Source organism: Schistocerca nitens, chromosome 3, assembly GCF_023898315.1.
Source record: "Schistocerca nitens isolate TAMUIC-IGC-003100 chromosome 3, iqSchNite1.1, whole genome shotgun sequence".
Lineage (NCBI taxonomy): Eukaryota > Metazoa > Arthropoda > Insecta > Orthoptera > Acrididae > Schistocerca > Schistocerca nitens.
Window position 1 is genome coordinate 311,174,848 of NC_064616.1, and position 27,920 is coordinate 311,202,767.

Below are 27,920 nucleotides of genomic sequence, written 5' to 3' on the forward strand. Positions count from 1 at the left end.
TTGCAGTGGTGTAGCCGATGTATTTATATGAGTGATTGCCTTGTGTATTTTGCTAGTTTCTGCTCGTTCTAGAAAGAATTTTCTTAAATTGTCTACCTGTCCATAGTGTAGGTTTTTTATGTCGATAAATCCCCTTCCTCCTTCCTTTCTGCTTAATGTGAATCTTTCTGTTGCTGAATGTATGTGATGTATTCTATATTTGTGGCATTGTGATCGTGTAAGTGTATTGAGTGCTTCTAGGTCTGTGTTACTCCATTTCACTACTCCAAATGAGTAGGTCAATATTGGTATGGCATAAGTATTTATAGCTTTTGTCTTGTTTCTTGCTGTCAATTCTGTTTTCAGTATTTTTGTTAGTCTTTGTCTATATTTTTCTTTTAGTTCTTCTTTAATCTTTGTATTATCTATTCCTATTTTTTGTCTGTATCCTAGATATTTATAGACATCTGTTTTTTCCATCGCTTCTATGCAGTCGCTGTGGTTAACCAATATGTAATCTTCTTGTTTAGTGTGTTTTCCCTTGACTATGCTATTTTTCTTACATTTGTCTGTTCCAAACGCCATACTTATATCATTGCTGAATACTTCTGTTATCTTTAGTAATTGGTTGAGTTGTTGATTTGTTGCTGCCAGTAGTTTTAGATCATCCATGTATAGCAAATGTGTGATTTTGTGTGGGTATGTTCCAGTAATATTGTATCCATAATTTGTATTATTTAGCATGTTGGATAGTGGGTTCAGAGCAAGGCAGAACCAGAAAGGACTTAATGAGTCTCCTTGGTATATTCCACGCTTAATCTGTATTGGCTGTGATGTGATATTATCTGAATTTGTTTGGATATTAAGTGTGGTTTTCCAGTTTTTCATTACTATGTTTAGGAACTGTATCAATTTAGGATCTACTTTGTATATTTCCAATATTTGTAGTAACCATGAGTGGGGTACACTATCAAAAGCTTTTTGGTAATCAATGTATGCGTAGTGTAGAGACCTTTGTTTAGTTTTAGCTTGATATGTCACCTCTGCATCTATTATCAGTTGCTCTTTACATCCTCGTGCTCCTTTGCAGCAGCCTTTTTGTTCTTCATTTATAATTTTGTTCTGTGTTGTATGTGTCATTAATTTCTGTGTAATGACTGAAGTTAATATTTTGTAGATTGTTGGTAGGCATGTTATGGGGCGATATTTAGCTGGGTTTGCTGTGTCTGCTTGATCTTTAGGTTTCAGATAAGTTATTCCATGTGTAAGTTAACACAATTTATAAGAAATGAAATAACAGACAAAAAACGAAAAAGGTTAGGTAAAATCTCACAACAAGAAGCAATAGAGCAATTAGATGAAAAGAAGCAAAAATTACAAGCTTTGGCGAAACGACTTAGAAGATACAAAAAAAGTGAAAATAGAAGGAAACCAAACCAAACATTCAACACAAACCAAAAGAAATTTTACCAAACAATAGATAACACACACATAAAAATAGACAATCCACCAAACATAAGAGACATGGAACACTTCTGGAGCAGCATATGGTCAAACCCGGTACAACATAACAGGCATGCACGGTGGATACAAGCAGAAACAGATACATACAAGATGATACCACAAATGCCTGAAGTGATAATTTTGCAACATGAAGTCACCCGAGCAATTAATTCTACGCACAATTGGAAAGCCCCTGGAAATGATAAAATAGCAAATTTCTGGCTAAAGAAGTTCACCTCAACACATTCACATCTAACTAAATTATTTAACAGTTACATTGCAGACCCATACATATTCCCTGATACACTTACACATGGAATAACTTATTATTATTATTATTATTATTTCTTTACTTTCTCAGACGTTAAGTCTGGTTGAGAATGGAAAGTGACGCGGACCTTGATCAAGCGTCACTTCCTATTAACTGTACGGTATGTGTTATATTGCATTTAGGAACTTTCGGGTAATTGAACATGTATCAATAATTACGGATTTCTGTAGTTGTATATATGTGTTTGGATGTAGCTGTATTGCATTGATGTACTGGTGGATATTGTGTGGTATGACTCCTGTAGTTGATACTATAATTGGTATGATGTCAACTTTATCCTGATGCCACATGTCTGACTTCCTCAGCCAGTTGGATGTATTTTTCAATTTTTTCTCCTGTTTTCTTTTGTATATTTGTTGTATTGGGTATGGATATTTCGATTAGTTGTGTTAATTTCTTCTTATTGGTGAGTATGATGTCAGGTTTGTTATGTGGCGTTGTTTTATCTGTTATAATGGTTCTGTTCCAGTATAATTTGTATTCATCATTCTCCAGTACATTTTGTGGTGCATACTTGTATGTAGGAACTTGTTGTTTTAAAAGTTTATGTTGTAAGGCAAGCTGTTGATGTATTATTTTTGCGACATTGTCATGTCTTCTGGGGTATTCTGTATTTGCTAGTATTGTACATCCGCTTGTGATGTGATCTACTGTTTCTATTTGTTGTTTACAAAGTCTGCATTTATCTGTTGTGGTATTGGGATCTTTAATTTATTATTATTATTATTATTATTATTATTATTATTATTATTATTATTATTATTATTATTATTATTATTATTATTATTATTATTATTATTATTATTATTATTATTATTATTATTATTATTATTCTCTTTACATTTGCAATCTTTGTATATGTTATTTTAATTATTTAATTATGGTATTTAAACGTTTCAAATTCTGTAACTGTTACAAAACAAACGACGTTTATATTATCTGTGCAATGTAGTCAAATTTATTTTTCGGAGGAAGACGTACGTATTTTGGATGCTGATAGTTATGCAAACATCTAAAACAGATTCTAACTGAAGTATGGACAAAATAGCACAGATGTAGATTCAAGCAAAAGTAGGGATTACAGTAAATCAGTCAAAATGAATAGAAATAATACATGCAGGAACATGGAAAATACAAAATGGTAAAACGTAAGAATTTAAATCACAGTTAAAACATAAGGGGATTAAAATCAGATGGAGAAAACTGCAGATGAAAACGAATAAAAAGTTAATACCATGGTTAAAATGATGCAACAAAGTATTAGAAGTTAGGGCGACAATTATCGAACTATATGAGAAAAAACGTAAATTAGTTACAAACTGCGGCACACACTTTATTAAGTATGTAAATGTAGCTACAGATATTCGGATTTAGGTTATGACATGTTCCATACGCCTGCCATCATTGCCACGATGTGAGGTGCAGACGAATACCGAAATTTTGCATGACTCGCTAACGTGTCGGAATATCGAGGCTGTCGACGACTTCCTGAATGGCTGTTTTCAGCTCAGTAACGGTTATGGGGTTATTACTGTACGCCTTGTATTCAGTACAGCCTCACAGGAGTCGCATGTCTTCAGATCCGGAGAATATGGTGGTCAGTCGAGGCCCATGCAAGTGGCCTCTGGGTACCCCAGAGCCAGAATGCGGTCTCCAAAGGGCTCCTCCAGGACATCAAACACACTCCTGCTTCGATGGTGTCGAGCTCAGTCTTGCATGAATTACATCTTGTCGAAATCAGCGTCACTTCGGATAATAATCTTCCAAAACCTTCACGTACCATTTGGTAGCACCGTGCCATCAAGGAATATCGCACCGATTATTCCGTGAGTAGACATTGCACACCACACTGTCACCCGTTGAGGGTGAAGAAACTTCTCGATCGCGAAATACGAATTGTCAGACACCCAAATGCGCCAATTTTGCTTATTGACGAAGACATCCAAATGGAAGTCGCTAAACCAAACTATACTAATTCACGTAACGCCCCGCGGGCACCAGAGCAGTTTCGACGTCCTATCGCAAACGGCTCGAAAGTTAGTACGTTTTATTTCATGTAGTTCAGTAACTGTTACCTTTTACATTGAAACTAATTAACTGAGTAACAGCGATTGAGATTATTTTGATAAGGATTTTAAAATAAAAATTTGAAAGGAGTTATCAAAATTTGTATCCGAACTATAAGCTACGCATGCTCCTGCTGATAGATGACTATGTTGAATCTGAAGAAAGAGAAATTCCAGAAGCTGTGAAACTATTAGGAAATTGATTTGCAGATGATGTGACAGTGTGCAATGACTCCATAAATCTGGTATTCTTGCAGATACGGTGAAACACTGCAAGCTCTATCGAATTTGAATGCCAAAATATTCAATCACTGTGTTTTGCAGCAGCAAAAAGGAAAGTAGGAGAGACTAATACAGACGAACTATTAGTTTTGTCTCGGGAGAGTTTTTACTAGCAAACACCAGCATGGAAAAAACAGCATGTTTTACTCTGAAGTAAAGTTTTCTGCTTTTCATGGAAACTAAGTGTGCAAACAAAAACTATTCCAAAATATCTGTGCCCTCTCGCCAAACAAAAATTTCCTAAAGTCCGTGACAATTTTTGTTTTCATGTAATAACTAGAATGTAGGGATTAGATATTTGAATGAAGACGCTAAGTTGGAAGCCATGAAGAAGTGTGCTACAGGAAGGAAGCAGCTGTGGATTGCATCTTCCTCTGGTAAATGGCAACGGACATCTGTAACAGGTTATATTACATCCGCTTCTTCATATAATGAGTTACTTTTCATCTGAACAATCTTATTTGGTTGTAAGGTGCAATACATCTGTCATATCACTTCGATATGTCCATCTTTACTATGCACCTAACCAAAAGTATAACTAGTGAGTAATACGGGACAGCGTATGTGAAGCAGCCCCAGCCAATAGCAAGGGTTTTTGACGGGATGCCCCCTTGCTAAGTTGACATCAGATTGTGTATCACACGTTACGCCCAATCCTTCCCGAACTGCTGTTGTGTGATTTACTGTTCCATGTGAAACTAACTTCAGTAGATACATGAAATGTATTCGTAGTTGTAAATATGGACAACCATCAGCTGTATTATGGAATGACAATGAAAATTTGTACCAAACCGGGACTGGAACCCAGATTTCCCACCTATGGCGAGCGGTCGCCTTACTATTAGGTTATCCGACAACGACTCGTGCCCAGATCCAAAATTCCAAATGTCGTCAACGATATGTATACAACCTATAGTCTTACGTACAATATGCATATTCCTGTAGAGGGGAAACATTTTACTTTGAAGTAGCTTGCCCAGAGCCGGCGGATAAGTATGATATTGAAGTGCCTGTGTTATTCCGACTTAACGATGCAATGTTCCTTTGGACCCGCATCGTCTTATCCCTTTCAAGCAAGTATCCACACTGCTAAACTGCTCCGAGTCCGTAACAGTCTTTGACAATTACAAGATCGTCAGTAAATTCTCCTTCCCGCTTGCCATGTTTCACTTCCATGCAACACTGTGCTCCAGACTTTATTCTCAGAAATTTATCTCTCAAAACCAGGCCTATGTTTAATTCTAGTAGACTTCTTTTGGGCAAGAATGTCCTTTTCGCTTGTCAGTCTGCTTACTTCGTCCATCACGCGTTCTTTCGCTTAAAAAGCAGCAGAATTCATTCACTTCGCCTGCTTGTGTTACCAATTTTGAAGTTAAGTTTATCACATTATATTTACATACCATTACCGTCTACTTCTGTTTATTCAATCTATATTCAGAACTCAGACTTTTCCATTCAACAGGTCCTTTAATTCTTCACTTTCACTGAGGATAGCAATGTTATCAGCGAATCAGATCATTAATGTCGTTTCACCTTGAATTTTATTTCCACTGTCTTCAGACTTTCTTTAATTTCCATCTTTGCATCTTCGCTGTATAGACTGAACAGCAGGGGACGAAAGACTTTTCAATCTGAGAACCTTGTTCTTGATCTTCCAAGCTTATTATTTTCTCTTTGTCCTTTTAAATTTTGCGTATTACACATCTTTATAGCTCACGCCAATGTTATGAAGAATTTTTAACGTCTTACGCTTTTTCTAGTTCGACATATCCTACGCAAATGTATTTTTTTCTTAACACTTGCTTGCATTATTAATCGAAACGGCAGAACGACCTCCCTTGCGACATTACCTTTCCGAAAGCCAAACTGATCGCCAACTAACATTCTCAGTTCTCAAATTTATTTTCATTTTGTATTTAATTCTTGTCAGAAAACTGCATGCATGATCTTTTACGCTGACTGCTACAATCCTGGCACTTCTCTTACTAACTTTGCGACTGCATAGATTATATTTTCCAATAGTTTCATGGCATGTCTCCTCTCTCAAATTCTGCACATCATGTTTAATAGTCGCCTGGTTGCCACGTCCCGAATGATTTCAGGCATTGAGAAGTAATGTTTTCTATCCCTCCTGTCTTAATTCAGCGCAAATATTCGAAAACTGTTAAATACTGGATATTATATATCGACCACCATTTCTTCTATCATCCCCAACAAATCCTCCATTTTGCACTGTCCAACATACTCTTTCCAGCATGCGCTATGTCTTCTGCGGTTAATAGCAAATTATCACTACTCTCTCAGTGTTACGGCTTTTGCTTTAATTTCAAAGAAGCTTGTTTTATCTTTTCCATTTCCTGACTCAGTCCTCCTCCCAGCCATCTCTTTTCGATTTCTTTAGGCCAACATTGTTTCTACAGACATTTCAAATTGGCTTTTATGCAAATGCTACTTACTTTATGCATACGTGACATACAATTGCATTCCTGTCTTCTCCTTAACATTTTCGGTCTCCTTTCGTTTACCAATTATGTCATGTGCAGTTCCTTCGACGCTATCTTCGTTATACCTATACTTCTTTGTCCAACTTCAGTCATTGCCTTTTTAGTAAAGTCCTTCTCGTCAACTCAATACCTATTTTGTTATTCATTACCGCAGTATCTACAGTCTCAGTACTTCAAACAAATCTCATTATTCCTCAGTATTTCAGTGTCCCATTCCCTACCACATTGTTTCGTGCGAGCGATTCTGTTATACTTCAGTTTACTCGACTGCTAAATTATGATCCGGTTTTGTATCTGCTCATGAATAATCCGTACAATCCAAAATGATTTCGAAATCTGACCATGATTTAATCCAGCTGGAATCCTCTCGTGTCCCTGGGCCTTTTACAAGTGTACCACTTCTCGTGCTTTTTGAATAGTTTTTCCGCTATTACTAGTTGAAAGTTATTTCACATCTGTTATTCTTTGTCCTTTCTCATTTTAGCTACAAAGCCCATCTCCTATCGTAACGTTCTTCTTTCCTTCACCTGCTACAGCGTTATAACCCGCATGGTTAGAAGATTTCTTCCTCTTCTTACTGAATTACGCATTTCTTATCCTCATGTACCTTCTCCTCACCACCACCACCACGCGTCGTCAATATCTGTATCTGAACTAGTGTTATTGGCGTTAGTTTGCTGTCGATTCTGACAAGAACCAATTGTCACTGAACTGTTTACAGTAACTCTTCTTGGTTGGTTCATTGGGGTTGAAAGGACCCAACAGCAAGGTCACAAGTCCCTTGTTTCAAATGTGGTCCAGTCTCACAGTTTGACATCTCGGAAAAGTCAGAACGATAAAAGGGAAAAGGCCAAAAACCGTAGAAGTGCAGTCGTGTCGTCAATGGTAAAAACAGAATGAGAGAAGTCAGCAAGAGAGCAACCCCAAGGCTATGCTAGAGGCAGGAAATATTCCACCTCTGATGCAGTAGAGGCAACACCACCTGGTATTTAAAAAGCATTCAACCGCTAGAATGTAGAAGTGCGTATTGAAAAAGGAGACTAACCAATTGTAAAAAGTGATAAAAACAGAGTAAGAAGGAAAGAAAAGAGGATCCTGGCCAGGGAGGGGAGTCGGGAATATCCCAACACAGCTTACAGTGGGAGACACCCCAACCCACACCGCCCTGCCCCAACACCAGAGTGAGATTAAAAACCTTAAAACTGATAATAACAACCACTTTCAAGGAGGAAACTGAGAACCAATGCGACCATCCGGGAATCGTCAGCCAACATTAAAGGTAAAGTGCGGGGAAGTCTGTACATAGTACGCAGAGCCAAAAGAAGGGGACATCCCACCAAAATGTGGGCTATTGACTGGAAGGCTCCACAACCAAAAAGTGGGGGTGGCTCATTACGCAAAAGGAAACCATTGCTCAGCCTCGCATGGCAGATGCGGAGACGACACAAGGTGGTCAAGTCCTTTCGGTAGAGGCGGAAGGAAGAACGCCATGGGACTGGTGTCACCTTAATCACACGAAGTTTATTAGACGGGGAGGTAGCCTCCCATGAGTTGGCCTATGACTGTGGGAAGTGGTATTTGATGTGAAGCCGTAAATCCACTGCAGGGAGGGGGGTTACAGAGAAAGGGATAAGTGACTGCTCCCCCAGCCAAACGATCAGCAAAGTCATTACCTGGGATATCCACATGGTCATGGACCCAAAGTAAGTCAACGGAACAAGCAGCATGATGATCAGCGAGATGGTCATGGATAGCCGAGACCAAGGGATGGCGGGAAAAACACTGGTCAATAGCCAGAAGTCCACTCCTTGAGTCCGTACATAACAAAACGCGGTTGCATTGGGACTGTTTAATAAAGGTAAGGGCCTGGGAAATTGACATCAATTCCGCAGTAAACACCCCACATGTAGGTGGCAGGAGATGATTTTCCGCGCCAACAGAGGATGTGGAGGCATATCCCACACGATCAGCAGATTTAGAGCCATCGGTGTAAAAAACAGCAGCATCCTGTAACTTCCATAAAATTCTGTGGTGAATAACAACGGAACACCATCAGGGGAATGGAATCTTTCGGAACTCTGGGAAAGATCCATCCGAATTCGGGGCCGAGGAGCTAACCAAAAGGGGGGTGTTGTGCCGGAAACGTGGGAGACATGACAAAGAAGGAAGCTAAAAATCATGGCGAAGATATGCAAGGCAGAGCCCAACCGGTAAACCCACCCAAAGGCAGAAATCAGGTGGGTGACGTCCATGGTCTGGCAACAGGATAGAATAGGAAGGATGAGTGGGAGGGTAACGGACAACGATTGCATAAGAAACCAGAAGCTGGGACCACCGAACACAAAGAGGGGAGGGGGGGGGAGATCCCAACTTCAACCAGGAGACTTAACAGGGCTAGTAGGGTAGGCACTGGTGGCCAAATGGATACAATGATGGTGGACCGGATCCAGGAGGTGCAGTGTGGAAGGAGCAACCGAACTATGAACTTTACTACCATAGTCCAAACGAGACAGCACTAACGCCTAAAAAAGGTGTAGAAGGATGGAGTGGTCTGCACCCCAAGAGGTATGAGCAAGGAAGCGAAGGACATCGAGTTTACAGAAACATCCTACCTTCAGAAGTCTGATATGAGGCAGCCAAGTGAGCTTGTTATCGGAAAGACCCAGGAAACTTAACTGTGGGACCACAGGTAATCGTTGTGCATCGAGCTAGAGCTCTGGATCAGGGTGGATCGTAGTACGGCGACAGAAGTGGACCACCCGCGATTTTAAAGGAGGGAATTGAAACCCGTGTGAGAGGGTCCATGCAGAGGTACGCCGTATAGCTCCCTGGAGCTGCTACTCTGCAGAGGCCATCGAAGAGGAACTAACCCAAATGTAGAAATCATCCACATACAGAGCAGGGGTGACCAAAGGACCGACAGAGGCCCCAAGTCGATCGATAGCAATGAGGAAAAGAAGTATACTCAATACGGAACCCTGTGTGATGCCATTCTCCTGGGCCCATGGAAAACTCAAATAAGTACCAACCCGAACCCTGAACGACCCATGGAACAGGAACTGGCGGAGAAAAATCGGGAGTGGGCCCTGAAGACTCCACTCATGAAATGTAAGTGGATGTGATGGCGCCAAGCCGTGTCAGAGGCCTTGCGAAGGTCGAAAAATACTGCAACCAAATGGCGGCGCTGGGAAAAAGCCCCGAACTGCAAATTCCAAGCGAAGTAAATGATCGGAGACCGTCCCTCCCTGAAGTCACAATATATCCAGAGATTCGAGGACAATTGAGCCGGCGGGCTACCATACGTTGAAGTAACTTGCGAACAAAATTTGTCAGAATAATTGGCCGAAGTCTTTCGACAAACAGGGGGCTCTTACCAGGCATAAGGACAGGAACCACGATGCTGCCCCTCCACTGAGAAGGGAAGTCACCCTGGAGCCAAATATGGTTAATCACCCTGAGAAGGTGTTGCCGTTGTGGAACACTGATATGTTGAAGCAGTTGGTTATGAATGGAGTCTGGGCCAGGGGCCGTACCATGAGAAGAAGGAAGTGCGGAAAGAAGTTCCCATTCAGTAAAAGGTTCGTTGTAAGATTCTGACTGACAGGTGGTAAAATATAAGGCGGAAGCTACGGCCCACTGCTTCTGGTGAAGGAAAGCAGCCAGTTAGGAGGCTGATGCTGTTGCAAAAAAATGGTCGCAAGACGTTCTGTGAGACTCAACGGATCCGTGCAAAGGCCACCCAGGAGGTGAAGGCCCGGCAGAGTAGACTGCCGATGGCAACCTTGGGGAGCGAAGTGTAGCCCATACCCATGACATAGGGAAAGTAGAACCGAGGGAAGAAACAAAGCTTTCCCAACACCTCCGTTTGCTCTCTTTGATTAACTAACGGGCATTGGCGTGAAGGCGTTTAAAGATAATAAGGTTGGCAACGGATGGGTGCCTCTTAAGGTGTTGCAAAGCTCGACGGCGATCACGGATGGCAATGACAATGGCCATACTCCACCACGGGACTTGCCGGCGGCGATATGGTCCAGATGAGCGTGGTACAGCAAAGGTATCATTGTGAACAATCGCGTCAGACGCGTCACGTAGGACTTCATCAATACAACCCGACAAAGAGAGAAAACACGACCTGTGCAGTATGTAGAGGCCAATCGGCGCGTTGGAAAGACCAACGAGGTAACCTGCCCATCAGGGAGAGGGAAGGGAGCGAGAGAATCAGCAGGAAATGATCACTATCACAAAGGTAGAAGTGTGCCGACCAGTGTAATGAAGGGAAGAGGGAGGGAGATGAAAGATAAATGGCAGAAAAGGTACCATGACTGGCACTAAAATAAGTAGGGGAGCCATCATTAAGAAGGCACAAGTCGTGGTCTGCAAGAAACTGGTCTATGAGAAGACCCCATCTAGATGGAAATGGACTGCCCCACAAGGGATGATGAGCATTAAAATCCCTGAGAAGGAGGAAGGGAGGAGGAAGTTGCTGAAGAAGGGCAGTTAAGGCAGCAGGTGTAAGAATCCTGTCAGGAGGGAGATAAAGATTGCAAACCGTGACCTCAGAGTCCAGGTGGACCCTAAACGCAACGCTTCCAATGTAGGTTTAAGAGGAATCCATATGCTAGGAACATCCGTACAGACCAACGTACAAACGCCACCAAAGGCCCTCAGGGAGCCGACCCGATTTCGACAGAAAACACGGAACCCACAGAGGGTCGGTGAGTTATCATCAGTAAAATGCGATTCCTGTAGAACCACACAAGCTGCAGAGTACGACGAAATAACGGATTTAAACTCTGGAAGGTGACGGTAATATTCATTACAATTCCATTGGATAACCACAGAACGATGATTCAAATGGGGGTTGAACAGGCTAAAGCCAGTCATGCCACTGGGTTACCACCCGTCACCGACAAGGAGGGGGCGACATCCATGAATAACGGGTCAGAATCAGGATGCGAAGGTGGGGATGGGACCTCTGGCGACACCAGAGGCTCTTTGTCCCTGGACTTATGTTTCTTCTTTTCTGTTTGAGATCGAGGAGGGCTGTGCGGCATGCAGGAGCCAGCTGCAGAAAGATCAGGAACAGAAGGAGTTCAGGCGACCTGGGGGGCCACAGACCGTGGTTCTCGCGGTCGTCGCGTGGCAGCAGACCTTTGGCCTGGAAGTTGACGGGAAGGGGTATCCCAGGAGGGGCGCCCTTGAACGGCAGACGCCGAAAAAGTGGGACACTTCTCCGGCTGGGGAGTGGGAGCGGTGCCCGGAGGGGAGGGCGTGGGAGCCGCAGGGGAGGGGGGAGGAGAGGGGTTCGGGATTGGGTTAAGGGAGGGGAGGGGAGGAAGGGGTGAAGGTGTAACTAAAGCATAGCTAGACGTCATGGACGCAGGGTGAAGACGTGCATACTTCTTATGAGCCTCAGTGTAGGTTAAACGATCAAGGTACTTACACTCCTGTATCTTATTTTCCTTCTTTTAAACTGGGCAATCTGGTGAACGTGGGGAATGACTGCCATGACAATTAACACACAGGAGGGGGAACACAGGAACTCCCCTCATGGAGTGGACGTCCACAGACACCACAGATAGGGGCCTGCGAACAGCAGGAAGACGTGTCCAAAACACAAGCACTTAAAACACCTCATAGGCGGTGGGATGCACAGCTTCACGTCACATTGATAAAGCATAAGCTTTACTTTCTCAGGGAGGGTACCCCCCTTCAAAGGCCAGGATAAAGGCACCAGTATCAATACGATTGTCCTTCGGACCCTTCTGAACATGCCGAACAAAGTGAACACCCCATTGTCCAAGATTGTCCCAAAGTTCCTCATCAGTTTGAAGGATGAGATCCCTGTGAGAAATCACACCTTGAACCATATTGTTGGGGGGGGGGGGGGGTTGGGTTGTTTGGGGAAGGAGACCAGACAGCGAGGTCATCGGTCTCATCGGATTAGGGAAGGATGGGGAAGGAAGTCGGCCGTGCTCTTTCAAAGGAACCATCCCGGCATTTGCCTGGAGTGATTTAGGGAAATCACGGAAAACCTAAATCAGGATGGCCGGACGCGGGATTGAACCGTCGTCCTCCCAAATCCGAGTCCAGTGTCTAACCACTGCGCCACCTCGCTCTGTCGGGGGGTAATGGACGCAGAAATTGAGCCAGGATGTTTACAGGCACGAGGGGCCGTGGACTGGGCAACTGAAATTTTGATCAAAAATGAACCCGACTGCATCTTGCTCAGAGAGTCCACTTCGCCAAACTTGTCTTCAATGTGTTCCACAAAAAATAAAGGTTTGGTATTGGTCAAAGTGTCCCCATCAGTCCTGGTGCAAACGAGATAGCAGGGGAAAGGTTTCGCCCATAACCAACGAGGCTGTCCCTCCTCCCAGTGGGTAGCCATGGAAGGGAAGGCCAAAGGGGCAGGAGAAGCAGCACTAAAAGAATCAGTTCCATGCAAAGAGACAGCCGCAGAAGAATGGCCAGAATTCTGGACCTGTATGCATTTCATTTGCATAGTGTCCGTCCTGATACCACCCACTCCGATCAGGGTCTCTCCACATGGGCGCCACCCAGCCACAGCAAGGCCATTGCCGGGAGTTCCGATGCTCCCGGATGACAAGCAACCACTCCTAGGCTTATGTGAGTGGGTCACTCAGGTATCAGAAGTGTGATCCGTGTGTTCAGGGCGCTCAACCAAAAGGGTACATAGCGACCCCACCACAAGGGCTGGCTACTGTGCTGGCTATGCACCCTGTCATCAGACAACGACGTGAAAGAGAAAGTGGAATGAACTAGGAGGCAACATGTCAGTGACACTAGGTAAGGTGCCCTTCCCCAAATGGCTCACACTACAGACTAGAAAGTTAGTAATGGAGGTCAAACCCCAGAGGGGGACCAGGGAATGCGAAAAGGATGAGGTGATTACGCAACAAAACCAAATTGCAAAGCCAACAGAACCAGAGGGATAGCGGTGCCAACTTAAACAAGGAGACCAAGAGAGGGAGAGGAGAGGGCGAAGGGGAAGGAGCAAGGAGAGGAAAGGAAGGGAAGGGCAAGGAAATGCAGCCCTGGAAAGAAGGAAGGCTGCAATAGCTCGGGGCTCGTGCTCACCACGCACGTACTCACGAAAGGACTGTGAGCCACCTGGGGGTGGACAGTAACTCTGTCCTACATTCCTGTTCATAAAGGGTCCTACCATCCTTACACCATTTAATGCTGCTGTTGCTATTACCGTATATTCATCTGACCAGAAATACCCCACTCAATTTAGACTTAACCCTTGAATTTCCCTTTTCAGATTTACTCGCTTCCCTGCCACATTCTAACTTCTGACTCTCCACACTTCGACCCCTTAGAGTGTTGCTCTTTCGATAGTCATGCAATCTTTTTCTTGTTGTCACTTCTCCTTTGGAAGACCTTCCTGGAGTTCAGGATGTAGGAGTATTCGAGAATCATCTTCTGCGAATGGAGTTTTCCTTACCCCTCTTCAATTACTTTGCACATGTCCCGTGGATTCACATTGTGTGGTTTTGATGCATGCTTTCCATTGGCTCCTGCATCCTCAGGGCGATGATCGTGAGTGATTCTTTCGCCTATTAGATGCAGTTTTCACCCCAAGGACAAGAGTTGTCCTGAATCTGTCTTCTGCGCGATCTTTGTTAAGGACGTTCGCAGAACGAGGGTGAATTATGCCGAAAGTATTTGGCCACCATTGTTTATTTTATTCCACATGAAAGCAGTGGCTGGGATCAAACTCTAGACTCAGGACATTTTATCGACTGAAAGACGCTATGCCTATACCGCAAATATGGCGAACACTAAGACTGATCTTAAAAGGCGATGTGTTTGTAAAACGATACATTCCATTTTCATATTTTGGGTAATAAGTAGTTCTTAATATCTTGAAAGTTCAGAGGGTATTGAGAAACCAGGGTCTGACCGACAGAGCAGAGGAGCTGGTTACTCACCTTTGGCGACGGCAGCACCGAGTATGTTTTTATGATGCGATCTGGATATTCTTCCCTGATCTTCGAGATGAGAAGTGTTCCCATGCCGGAACCCGTACCACCTCCCAAGGAGTGAGTCAGCTGGAATCTGCAACAAACGAGTCACATACAGTCAATGCTGGTACTTACGTCATGTTTTTTGTTATGTTCACGAATATGAGGAGGTAGCACATCTCTCTCACTTGGAGGAATCGGGTTCAGTTGCCGTTATTTTCCTTTGTGGGCTAACTATACCCTCTTCAGGCCAATTGGCAGCTACTTTATTCAGCTATAGCTCCAGCATCTAGGAAACAGACAACCGCTGGGAGATCGTTGTGACATATTTTCATGCTGCATTGAAATGAAGCGTTGGGCCGGTTGACATCTCATGATTCTCTGGGACTGGAGTTCCCTTATTTTTACATTAAAGGGGCACAGACTGCGCCTGGTTCGTACTAACCTTAGTATTCTTCAAGTACAAAAAATGCAATCCACTCATTACGTGTCTACGTCCATACTTCGCAGGTCAAGTGTGTTCCGAAGGATACTATTATTTCCCCCTTTCCTGTACCACTCTTTACTAGTACGTGTGAAAAATGACTAAGCCTTCCTATGAGCCATGATTTCTCTTTCACCATCACGGCCATTTTTCACGATTTCTTTGGGTGGAAACAATACCTTGCCTGTCTCTTTTTCGAATCTACAATGTCGCACTTACTGAACTTACATCTGACGACATGTACCTCTCTTAGAGGGATCTTTCTTTAATCCTATTTGTTAAACTTCCCAGACTGACTAATAGTTCTCTAAGATCTACCATCCAAGTGTTTTGGACGTAACGTATCTTGAGAATGAATTACAGTTCCTTGAGATTCTTCCAACCAATCGCAGCCAGCATCCGCATTTCCTAAAATACGTTCCATGTGGTCATTCCGCCTTAGGTCCCTTTGCTTTCGTATTTTACGGTTGTTACTGTGTCCAGTGAATTATCCTTGTAGTGTAGTCTATCGTTAACAGGTATGTGCCTTATGTGCAATAGGTTGCATTATTCCATCAGTCTTCGACCCTCCTACGGTCAGCAGATTTCCTCCAAAAGCCACATTGAGCTTACACACACACACACACACACACACACACGGCTCCAGAAAGCTTTTGTATTTCATAGCATTCGAAATCTTTCATGTTTCGGTTTAAACGAGATACAGCCACCATACGTTATCTGCAGCAAACGAATGTCATGTTTGGCGATTATCTATTCGTTATATTTAAGCATTTTAACTGCTCTAACTTACCACCTGAAACACTTGTTTTTGGCGTGAAGGACGCAAAGCCTTAACGAAAAATCTAATTTATTAACAAAATAACATGTGTATCTGTAACCCGCAACAACTGTCAGAGTTATTGGTAATTTTTAGTCTTAAGCTTGCTGCAAATTGTTGAAAGAATAACGTCCACTAACTTTTCAGAGCACCCTGTATGGTCAGAGTACATCTTTATTCGAGTAAATAATTTTTTTTTTACATGCTCTTACGTGGAAGGACAAGTATCTTAACTGTTTGACAGTAACACGTATGTATTCGTAATTTTTACTGTACAGTCACTGAATGCTTTTTTTTTAAACAAAGGCGAAACGTCTGTTTGAACCTACCGTACGCTTAAGCTAGAAAAATAACCAAGTGTGAAGTATAACACACTTTCATCAGCAGTGTTTCATTATGGGAGAATTTATTTTCTCCCTTGTACCCCATCGTCAATAGCTCTTTCTGACGAGGTCTGACAGACTGTCTTGTCGACATTTCATTTCACAACCTGTTGTAATGTGTCATCGTTACTGTACAGTTACTTAGATTGGAAGGACACTAAATGAATTTAGCGAGTTACGTTTTCTTTTAACATTAAGAACGTAAGTTATACAATTTGGAGCAGACAAATAATTCCTGTTACTGGTGTACTCTAAGTCCAGGCGTAGGTAATAGACTAGCTTTTTATGATGACCATTCTAAATTATCAGATGAAAGGCCTATCAATTGACCCGTTCGGTTTCTCCGCACTAGTAAATGACAGCACTATAGACAAAATAAAAAACATCCATGTCTGGACAGAAGAGTTTAAAGTAAATGAAGAAATTAAGCGTCAAAAGCAAAAACAACAGCTTTGTTAACGTCAGTATTTTGAAGGGAATATGAGAAAAATGAGGAATAACTGGGAGCAGCAGACCGTTTAAGGCAGCTAGATAACTTTAACAAGCGAAGTGTCTCATAGGAAAAGTATGTTGTCTGTAGGTCTACATACACTGATGAACCAAAACATAATGAAATGGTTCAAATGGCTCTGAGTACTATGGGACTTAACGTCTGAGGTCATCAGCCCCTAGACTTAGAACTACTTAAACCTAACCAACCTAAGGACATCGCACACTTGCCCGAGGGAAGATTCGAACCTGCGGCCGTAGCAGTCACGCGGTTCCGGACTGAAGCGCCTAGAACCGCTCGGCCACCGCTGCCGGCAAAAACGTTATGACAACCTACAAGCGTGTTGGTCCACCTCTGGAAACAATTCAACAGTCATTTTGCGTGCCATTGATTCGATAAATACTTGAGAGGTTTCCAGAAGTTTGTGGCACCAGATGCCTATGCGTAGCAGGCCACACACTTCCCGTAATTTACAGGGAGTTTGCTCGAACAGTCCACGGGTATACTGCCAGTTCATAGTGTCCAACGGGCACAATATTTTGTCAGCGCACCTGACGATGGCGACATGTCTGGTCGCCGAAATATTGTGCCCGTTGGACACTATGAACCGGCAGTATACCCGTGGACTGTTCGAGCAACAAATACTCCGGGAGAAACTGAAGAATCACTACAGGCGGTTTGTTTGTGGGCGCAAGCTGGCGCCCGATAACGTCCCAGTTGGGTTTCATCGTGTTCAGATAATCCGAACTGGATGGCCAAGACATCAGCGTGAGTTCGCTATCACGCTTCTCAAACCACTGAAGAACGATTCTGGTCTTGTGACATTGGGGCAGACATCAAGCTTTAGGGGTTACAGGTGGTTCCCAATAATTTTCACGTAATCAGCAGTTATGGTGCCTTGGAATACTACCGCAGGTCCCACTGAAGTCACTTGGCTACGCACCATAACGTAATGCAGCTGCCACTGGCCTGAGTACGTGGCGCGCTACATGTTTCAAGCAACCGTTCGTCTTCAACCTGGTTTCATAGAAAACGGGATTCATCAAACCAGGCGACACGATTCCATTGACCCACGGTCCAGTCTTGATGACGCAGTGCCCATTTTACTCGTAATTGAAGCTGCTGTTGGCTCAACATGGGAACACACAGGGGTCCTCTGCTGCGGAACACCGTGTTCAACACTGTGCGCTGAACGGTGTGCTCCAAAACACTTGTGCCTGTGCCAGCACTGTACTCTGCCTTCAAATCTTTCGCAGATCGATGCCTGCCTACCCTGGTTTAGACAGCGGGCAAGGCCGTAGAGAGAGAGAGAGAGAGAGAGAGAGAGAGAGAGAGAGAGAGAGAGATATAGATATTGAGTGTGTGTTTTGGAAACAAAATTTAAGCAACAAAACTAAGATTTTTTCGGAAATAGAAACTAGAAGGGACACGACTAGAAACACTTAAGTAGGGAAAATGGAATCAAGCTAGACAAGAATATCCATGAGGAACGATTAAGTGTTAGACACGCTCAGCCACTAAAGAGGGCCTGCCAAGGTCTATGGAGGTGAAGCAGGTTGGATAGCAAGAGGATGAGGAAGGCGAAGAAAGCCATGAGAGATAGTAACGCAAAATGCATAGCAGCAGAGGGGACTAAGAGGCTGCAGCCGCAACTGCATGTAGCAAGAACACAGGAGATGTCACCTTCCCTTTCCTGCTGGAGGGATAATTAAGCCCACAAGTTTGCGTAAGGACGATTTACGTGATTAAAGCTACAATCTGAAAATAAAGGACATCTGAGGAACTTACACCACAACCAAAATAAGAGTCGTATTCAGGCATATTCCACTCAACTGCGAACATACAGAAGCTAGCCGGCCGGTGTGGCCGAGCGGTTCTAGGCGCAGGTTCGAATCCTGCCTCGGGCATGGATGTGTGTGGCGTCCTTAGGTTAGTTGGGTTTAAGTAGTTCTAAGTTCTAGAGGACTGATGACCTCAGATGAGTTCATAGTGCTCAGAGCCATTTTAACCATACAGAAGCTTACTGAAAAAAAGGGTATCATACTCATACACGTAGCAAACAGTGCTGAAGACATTCAGCACTGACACTGGATCTGGTCATCGTTGCTGTGCTATTTTGGGAGTAATAATGAAAGTAAAGAAATACACTAGGCAATGAGGCGGGCGAGCGAGCGATGTCTAGTAATGATTGAACAAAGACAGTCAAACATACTGAGCCAAGCATGTCCACTCCACGTACCTGGGTTACAAGCTGGGTTACTTAGACGTTGTTAATGATAGCCCATGTGCTTATTCCAACTTATGTTCATGTAATTCATATGTACTTGTGTACATTATCATTACGCTGAACAAAATGAGCTATTCCTGTTCTGCTCCTTTAGAAAAGTTTAGTAAGCATTTTAAGATTTCATGGGTCTAAAATTTGTACAGAAAGGGCATTACATTCGGTGGACGTTTCAAGAAACATTCATGTGATCCGGAATTGAAAAGCAGATTGGATATACTGCTGATGATACTCTTGGCTGATGATCATTCCCCATCCAGGAAAACATACCAGGTTCTATTCATAAAATCTTCGAGCCACTCACATACGTAAGAACATATTCCTTATTCTCGGATTTTCGTCAATCTGTAGTATGAGAACACTTTCTGGAATATGGAATCTGCGTGATGCACTTCGTCAATGGGTCACAGGATATCGTGCGAGAAATAGGAAAGCCAAGTATCGCAAGAGCAATGGTTTCTATATCCGTACTGATTTGTGGATATGATCTCTTCTGTCACAAAAAACTTTAGTGTATTTCAACTCTGAATAAACTGAAGAATTCTGTAGAAAACCGTTGTTAAGGATATGGATCTACGTATGTGGGTCTGTTCTTTTACGGAAAATTGGGATATAATCGGGTTTCGGGAAGAAACGGAAGTCATTTCGCTTTACGAGTCGGTAACTTTTTTGCCTGTTAGACCTTTAAGACAACCGGCAACTCCAGTGCTCCAGGAGGCTTGGTAGTTTCAAACGCGTTGTTGAGCAAAATAACTTCTTAAATTTTTTGCTGTTGTGTTTCTTACATAGTGATATTTTGTATTCAGCAAGAAACTTTTACAGTCATATTAAAAGCTGAAACTAGTAATAAAATGAATAATACTTTTAATAGGCTTTATGAACATGTGAAACGATTGTTCACCATTCTTCTTATGCACAAAGAATTTTACAGAGAAGGTACAGTTGATGTAAAACCGAAACTACCTGATAGAAATCTACGATTTTGTTAGATTTATCATATGTAACATAAGTATATGCTTTTAACTGCACACTACTTGTGCGTATACGTTTTACTAACTACAGTTTAATAAATACATATAAAACTTACAATACACATCTGGGATCGGACTATTAAGCGCCTTATACGATCAGGACATTAAGACATGGCTTAACAGCCATGCGGGTATAGTGACAACCCAGTACCAAATAGCTCAGTTGTTTGGACTTTCATACACTAGGACAGCAACAATGCAAAATGACCTATCTGCATTTAGAAAGACTAATATTGTCCCGCTTAATGCAAATGCCTTTGGCGAATAGGAACTTCCAGCATCAGAAAGAATAATTCCCGATTTCCCGAACACGAAACTGTCACTTCCTGCTTGTCCATATCCTGATCCGTCGACTGAAGTGCAGACAGTCTTAATTCACTGGATCACCGTAGAGTGTAAAGTCAGTTCCTTATTACGAGAAACCATCACCAGTCTCCGTACACAAATGAACTCTTTCCAACAAAAAATCTTCCCGGAAGGGTAGATCATGGGAAGGGAAGATTCTGACGACGTGAGCGCCCAACAGCTCTTCTTAAGATGAGATTGAAATGCCTTGCTTTCATTGTAAAGAGTCCAAATCGTCAACAAGAAAGTCAGTTGATTGGGTAAAGTGTTCTAAGTGTTAGAAGTGGGTTCCATGAAGACTGTACAGGGTGGACTGAAGATGACTGGCATGAGTATCAGTGTGTTGCATGCCTCAGACGGACAACATAACATTGATCATTTGTGCCCCCAGAGTACTTGCTTTTACTCCAAGGTACACTGTGATCAAAAGTATCCCGACACCCTCAAAAACATACGTTTTTCATATTAGGTTCATTGTGCTGCCACCTACTGCCAGGTACCCCGTATTAGCGACCTCAATAGTCAGAGAGAGAGAGAGAGAGAGAGAGAGAGAGAGAGAGAGAGAGCGCAGAATGGGGCACTCCGCAGAACTCATCTTCTTCGAACGTGGTCAGGTGATTGGGTGTCACTTGCGTCATCCGTCTGTACGCAAGATTTCCACACTCCTAAACATCCCTAGGTCCACTGTTTCCGATTTGATAATGAAGTGGAAACGTGAAGGGAGACTTACAGCACAAAAGCGTACAGGCCGACCTCGTCTGTTGACTGACAGACCGCTGACAGTTGAAGAGGGTCGTAATGTGAAATACGCAGACATCTATCCAGACCATCACACAGGAACTCCAAACTGCATCAGGATCGACTAAGTACTATTATAGTTAGGCGGTAGGTGAGAAAACTGATTTCATGGTCGAGCGGCTGCTCATACGCCAAGCGACAATGCCGCCAAGCGACACCTTGCTTGGTGTAAGGACTGTAAACACTGGACGCTTGAACAGTGGACAAACGCTGTGTAGAGTGACGAATCACGGTACACAATGTAGCGTCCGATGGCAGAGTGTGGGTATGGTGAATGCCTGGTGAATGTCATCTGCCACCGTGTGTAGTGCTAACAGTAAAAATTGGAGTCGATGGTGTTGTGTTTTTCATGGACGGGCCTTGCTCAAGTTTTGCGTGGCACTATCACAGTACAGGCCTACATTGACGTTTTAAGCATCTTCTTGCTTCCCACTGTTGAACTGCAATTGGGGGATGATTGCATCTTTCAAAACGATCGAGTACATGTTCATAACCCAGGGCCTGTGGCAAAGTGGTTACACGATCGTAACATCCCTGCGCAGAGTCCTGACCTGAATCCTATGGAACACCTTTGGGAGTTTTTGGACGCCGACTTCGTGCCAGGCCTCACCGACCGACATTGATACCTCTCCTCAGTGCAGCACTCCGTGCAGAATGGGCTGCCATTCCCCAAGGAACCTTCCAGCACCTGATTGAACGTGTGCCTGCGGGAGTGGAAGCTATCATCAAGGATAAGGGTGGGCCAACACCACATTGAATTCCAGCATTACCGATGGAGGGAGCCACGAACATTTAAGTCATTTTCAGCCAGGTGTCCGGATACTTTTGATCACATAGTATATGGTATTGTATCGTATGGTATGTAACTTAAGTTTTTTGTGCCTTTTTATCTTTCACTGATATAAATTTGGCGTCCAAGAAAATGAAAATCATTGTTATCTAGCTTTCTCCTTAGCTACCCGATTATACCCAAACTTACCCTGTTATTCTTATACAGGATACTCAGAATGTCTGAAAAGCTTTTAAGGGTGTTGCAGGGTGGATTGTGCTGAGAAATAATTGTAAAGAAAAAAGTCAATACGTTGCGCTGTTTCCGATTCAACTGGCATTGACTTTAGCCAGTCAGATAGTGGCGCGGGCAGATGCTGGCAATTGCATATGCTAAAACGCACATCTGCTGGTCCGTGAGTTATCACTTGTTAAAACGTGAGCGAAAGATGCTTTTGTTCGGTTTGGCGACACTGTCTCAAGCAGGCTGTTTGATTTTGCGCGCGCAGTTACCTGATTGGTTAACTTTAATGCTAAGTAAACCGTAAATGGCGCAAAGTGTCTTTCTTTTGTTTGTTATGTCTCAGCGCAGCCTACCATGCAACAGCCTTACAAAGCTGTTCAGACTCTTTCTGACCACCTTGTATGTGAGAGTTACCTGTCCTTTTTCCAGTTGCATGGAAGTGCGTGTAGCAATAGGAAACGACAAAATCAAAGCTTAAGTTCCACCAGACTGGTCGGAGAGTGAGTGAGTTGAAGTCTTTGTTCCGCTTAGCGATTTTACGTAGGAGGAGAATTTTCTAAGATCTGCAACATCTCTCGGTACGACTTTGTAAATTGTTGTATGAGGTGGTCCTCTGCAGAATTTTTGACGAAGAGCGTAATATGCAGGAACCAGTGAGAAGGGACATGCATGAAGACGACGGGAGTAACTTCCACAGTGCCTGAATAAGCCACATAAGGCAAGAGCTCTAAGGGATGGACAGACAAATATATCTAGCTAACACAGAACGCTGAGTCGAAGTGCTACCCCGAGATGAGATTGGCACAGGAGAGGAAGTCTTGGCGTGCTGAATCAAGGAATGGATATGACTGATTAAGACCAAAGCACAAGTAGTCCCTGCAAGAAAAAGAATGTAGTAGTGATGGCGTGTACTCACCCCTGGATACAGTCACAGCTCTCTGCCTCCTTACGCACCACGTCGAGCACCGAGTCGACGCTCTCGGCACCGTCAGTGTAGTGGCCTTTGGCCCAGTTATTGCCGGCGCCGCCATGACCGTACACAAAGTTGTCGGGCCGGAAGAGCTGTCCGTAGGGCCCGCAGCGTACCGCTTCTATCGTGCCAGGCTCCAAGTCCAGCATAATGGCTCTCGGCACGTACCTGCTGCTGCACGATTGGCTCCCAGCTGTCAGAACACAAATCAGTAACTAGTTAACTCTGAACTGCATATACTAATAAAATAGTGCCCCTTGGTGCTGTTGGAACTGTGGTGAAGGCGGAAGTGAGAATTCTCAGTCTGCAGAGAGACGAGATTTCACAGAAGCTATTGTCCAATTTGTTTTTAAATTGAGAAAGTGATAGCATTGCCATGTATTCTGATTTCCGGTAGATATCCATTTTTAGGTGATGTCATGACCCGTCACGTGTCGGCCTTAGGCTGGAAGCAGTATGTTCCGACTTTTGGACACACAACAATTCTAAATATGCCTCTCACTTCAGAAATGCTGCAGCACACAGAACTGCCGAGAAGAGTTCCTGAATGATTCGATGGTGGTGATAAAAGTACGTAAAATACGCACTCCATGAACCAAATGAGACGTCTCGTCGCAGCTGGAACCGTACATCTCTGAAACTTATTTGCGTGGCTTACAAATGCCGCTGTTTCTCGAGCAGTGTTTCAGATTTTCGACTCCTGTAGCCCACTGACGACTCAGCTTGACACGACATTTAATACGTCAACTGCGTTGCAGTCACAGCCCTTTACATCCACTTGTTCGTTTCGTACTTTTGTTTGTAGTAAAACGAGAGGCAAATGTGCGCACAACGCCCATCGACATTATCAGCTCACTGTCTGTAAATACGGATGTAACTAAAGTATAGAATGTGTGTGTTTCGGAACGCTAAATATAAACAATTTGGATGGAGCTACACACTATGATGATGTACTAACAATCTCAAACATGAACCTGTCTTTTTTGTAATTACTCTAATATTTTTCAGAAATGCAAAGTGCAGAATTATTAAGCGCGCGTGTCTTCATTACTGTCATTTAATGCGTGGTTTCTTTGTACTAAAATTTTTTGTAGATGGTCTTATAGGTTTTAGATGCCACGATTAATGAAAAACTCTAACATGCATGAAATTAATAATTTTTTAAGAAAATAATTAAAAATATACGTCCGTTTGTCTTGACATGTCCTAGTCCCGACAGTTTTTTTAATTCACCTGTCGTAAGCTCCAGTTTTCTGCTTTTGTATCTGGCAACAACACCAGAGTTATTTTCCATTCCTTTGAGTGATCCAATAGACAGCAGCTCAGAGAGAGAACATCATCGCTGCAAACGACCCAGGAGCCGGTGCTTTTGTGACCCGCTGAAGATATCCAAACTATGTTGTTTTACGTTTAATCCTCTGCACTGTTTAACAACCGACATCCTTAAGCAGATGATTAACGATATAAACTGATGAGTCAAAACGTTATTACCATCTGATTAATAGCTTGTTTGCCCGCCTTTGGAACGAAATACATCACCGATTCAGCGTAACAGGGATCCTACAGTTTGTTGGTAGGTTTGTGGACGTATCTGTCATGTGTCTACGCACATGTCACGTAACTCTCGTAAATAACGGGCCGCTGATTTGCGTACCCCGTGATGGCGCCCGATAGCGACGCAGATGCGTTTCATAGGGTTTAGATCAGGCGAATTTAGTTGTCGAGACAAACTTAAGTTCACTATAATGCTCCTCAAATCACTGTAGCACGGTTCTGGCTCCGAGACACGGACCGTTAGCATTCTGAAAGATGACCTCGCCGTCGGGCGTGTCTTCGTTTACTAACAGATTCCATGCAAGTCTAGGAAAAGTCTTCCATAGCATATTACTGCTCCCAGCAGGTTGTGTCCGTAGCGCCCTGCACGTTTCGAGACACCGTTCACCCTGATGACTGCTTTTGTTGAGACGACCGTCTATCTAGTGAAGTAAAAATGCTATTCACCCGAAGAGCCGACACGTTTCCATTGCTCGACGATCGAATCCCGTTGGTCCTGTGACCACTGCGATCTTAACTGACGATGTCGTTGGTTCAACATGTGAAGACACGAGGAACGGTGTGCCTCTAAAGACTCGTGCGTGTACTATTATTGTGCTTTTTCGGCAGAGCTGCCACTGATCACCATCTATCCTACTTTACACAGCAGAACTTCTGCAAACCCCAAGTTCTGCGAAGAGTTATGGACGCCCAACAATTTTTCGCCTAGTGGTAGTTTCATTGTCTCCGTAGAGGCTCGTGCCAGTAGCACATGAACATTTGGCCAGCTTCGCCGTTCTTGAGATACTCGTTCAAAGGCTGAGTAATAATAATGTACCCTTCATCAGTGTCGCTTATCTCAATAAATATCCCTATTTGCAGCCCATATCTTCGCTAGCGTGATCCGCAGTCCGTGTCTGCTCCGCTTACATAATTTTGTTGTCGCGTCACGTGCCCTCAACGCCACCAGACGCCATCCAACGTCGCGGCGGGCAGTGATCATAATGTTTTGGCTCTTCAGTGTACACTTCTAGTGACACTTAAAAGCTTGTGGAAAGACGATTAGAACTATGTAGTACTTGTTAATGTTCGCGTTTGTATCGCGGTAGTATCGAAGAAATGAGCGATAACTGAATGGCAAGGCGGCCGTCATCTGCTAACGCGGTTTAAATAGAGCCAAGAGGGGGCACCTATGCGTATACTATGGCTTAACACGAGTTTGAGAATTTGTTACCGGCTACACCAGTTTTATCAATTATTTAAATTAAAAGGAGTCAGTGAAAATGAGAGGAGAAAGTAGTCTGTCTACCTCTCGTTCCAATCTATACTTGGAAAGTACACTGACTGAAAAAAGCGCAATACCAAGGAGGAGTTGCGCGACATGAACTACAGTTGGTAGGGGTGCGTCTGTGTCTGAAAGATGTTGTCTATTCAAATTTCACGGCAGTCGCGTAAGATGCGCTAATAGCGCCACAATGAGGATGCAAATGAAGTTTGCATTAATCCTTTTCGACTGACTTTTTCGGGAAGGAAAACTTATTTATTTGGTAATGCATTTAGGTTGTTTTTAATGATTTTAGATGCAAGACTTATACAAAAGTTTGTACCCAGATTTCAATACATGGATTGAAATCAGTAATTGCGAAATATTATCTAATGTAATAAATAGTAAAATGATCAATAATTACCATGCAAAGTAATAACAATGTTCAATTATATAACGGACTGTAGCGAACCAACCACATCCGAGTTTTCTGGTGGACACGAGTTACTACGCACTGTCACACTGACTTGCTGAGATTTTGTAAGTAGGCTGTTTAGGTTTTTATGTTGGTAACGCCACTTAGCGCTCTGTATGAAAATCACTGACTGTGCTGTGTGCAGTCTGTGGCTGGTTTGCATTGTTGGAATAGTCGCTATTGTAGTGTTGGGCAGTTGGATGTGAACAGCGCGTAGCGTTGCGCAGTTGGAGGTGAGCCGCTAGCAGTGGTGGATGTGGGGAGAGAAATGGCAGAATTTTGAGAGCGGACGATCTGGACGTGTGTCCATCAGAAAGAGTAAATTTGTAAGACTGGATGTCATGAACTGATTATATATTATGACTTTTGAACACCATTAAGGTAAATACATTGTTTGTTCTCTATCAAAATCTCTCATTTGCTAACTATGCCTATCAGTAGTTAGTGCCTATCAGTAGTTATAATCTTATTTACCTCGCAGTATTGCAGTAGTTCGAGTAACGAAGATTTTTGTGAGGTAAGAATTCATGAAATGTATAGGTTATTGTTAGTCAGGGTCGTTCTTTTGTTGAAAGTCAGATTTCGTTGCGCTAGAAATATTGTGTGTCAGTTTAGTGAATGTCTGAGTACGTTCAGTTTTGTTCAGCTGCTTGAAAATTAAATAACGTAGGGTTTATCAGCACAGTAATTCATTAATTTTTCTAAGGGGACGTTTCAATTTTCACAGTGATGCCCAACAGTTAGCAGCGCTTGCGTATGATGGAGAGGATTAACATTCACAAATGTGCACCTCAGGTTTCCATTGGAAAAAAGATACTTCTGTTGCAGCTAAGATACAGTAGAAGTTAATAATATTTAGCTGCAGCCAGAGGCTCTGAAAGGGTAAAATTCACGCTGTAACGGTCGTGAGCTTTAGTTACGTTCGAGACTGAACGTAGTGTGTTGATGTTAGTCAAGAATGCCTCTAAGGCGCCAAAGATCCCAGTGTCAATGCGTCACTGAGTGAACGTAGTCATGTAATAGGTCTACGAGAAACTAGATGTTCCTTCTGCAATATTGCAGGAAGACTTGGCAGGAATGTAGCCACTGTACATGACTGCTGGCAGCGGTGATCATGAGATTATACCGTCAAAAGAGGACCGGCTCCGGACGGTCACATGTCACTACCGAGAGCAAGGAACATCGTGTTCGGCGTACGGCTCTGGCGCATTGTATTCTATCTGCAGCAATTTGAGCAGCAATTGGCACCCAGTGACAACAAACTTAATTCAATGACAGCTCCAAGCCAGACGTCCTGTAGCGTGCATTCCACTGACACCAAACCACCGTCATTTGTGACTTCAGTGGTGTCAAGCGAGGGCTCATTGGAGGTGGG

The 27,920-nt window shown here is 43.3% G+C and overlaps 1 protein-coding gene across 1 annotated transcript in view; it reads right to left on the bottom strand.

Moving 5' to 3' along the window:
* The window catches only part of LOC126249202 (tubulin beta chain-like), a 102,777-nt gene that overhangs the window by 39,125 nt on the left and 35,732 nt on the right, over positions 1 to 27,920 (bottom strand). The window contains exons 3-4 of the mRNA XM_049950855.1: positions 23,220 to 23,466; positions 14,624 to 14,750 (exon numbers count right to left, since the gene is read on the bottom strand). Of these exons, the coding sequence (XP_049806812.1) occupies positions 14,624 to 14,750; positions 23,220 to 23,466 (374 nt within the window). The remainder of the gene's footprint in view (positions 1 to 14,623; positions 14,751 to 23,219; positions 23,467 to 27,920) is intronic.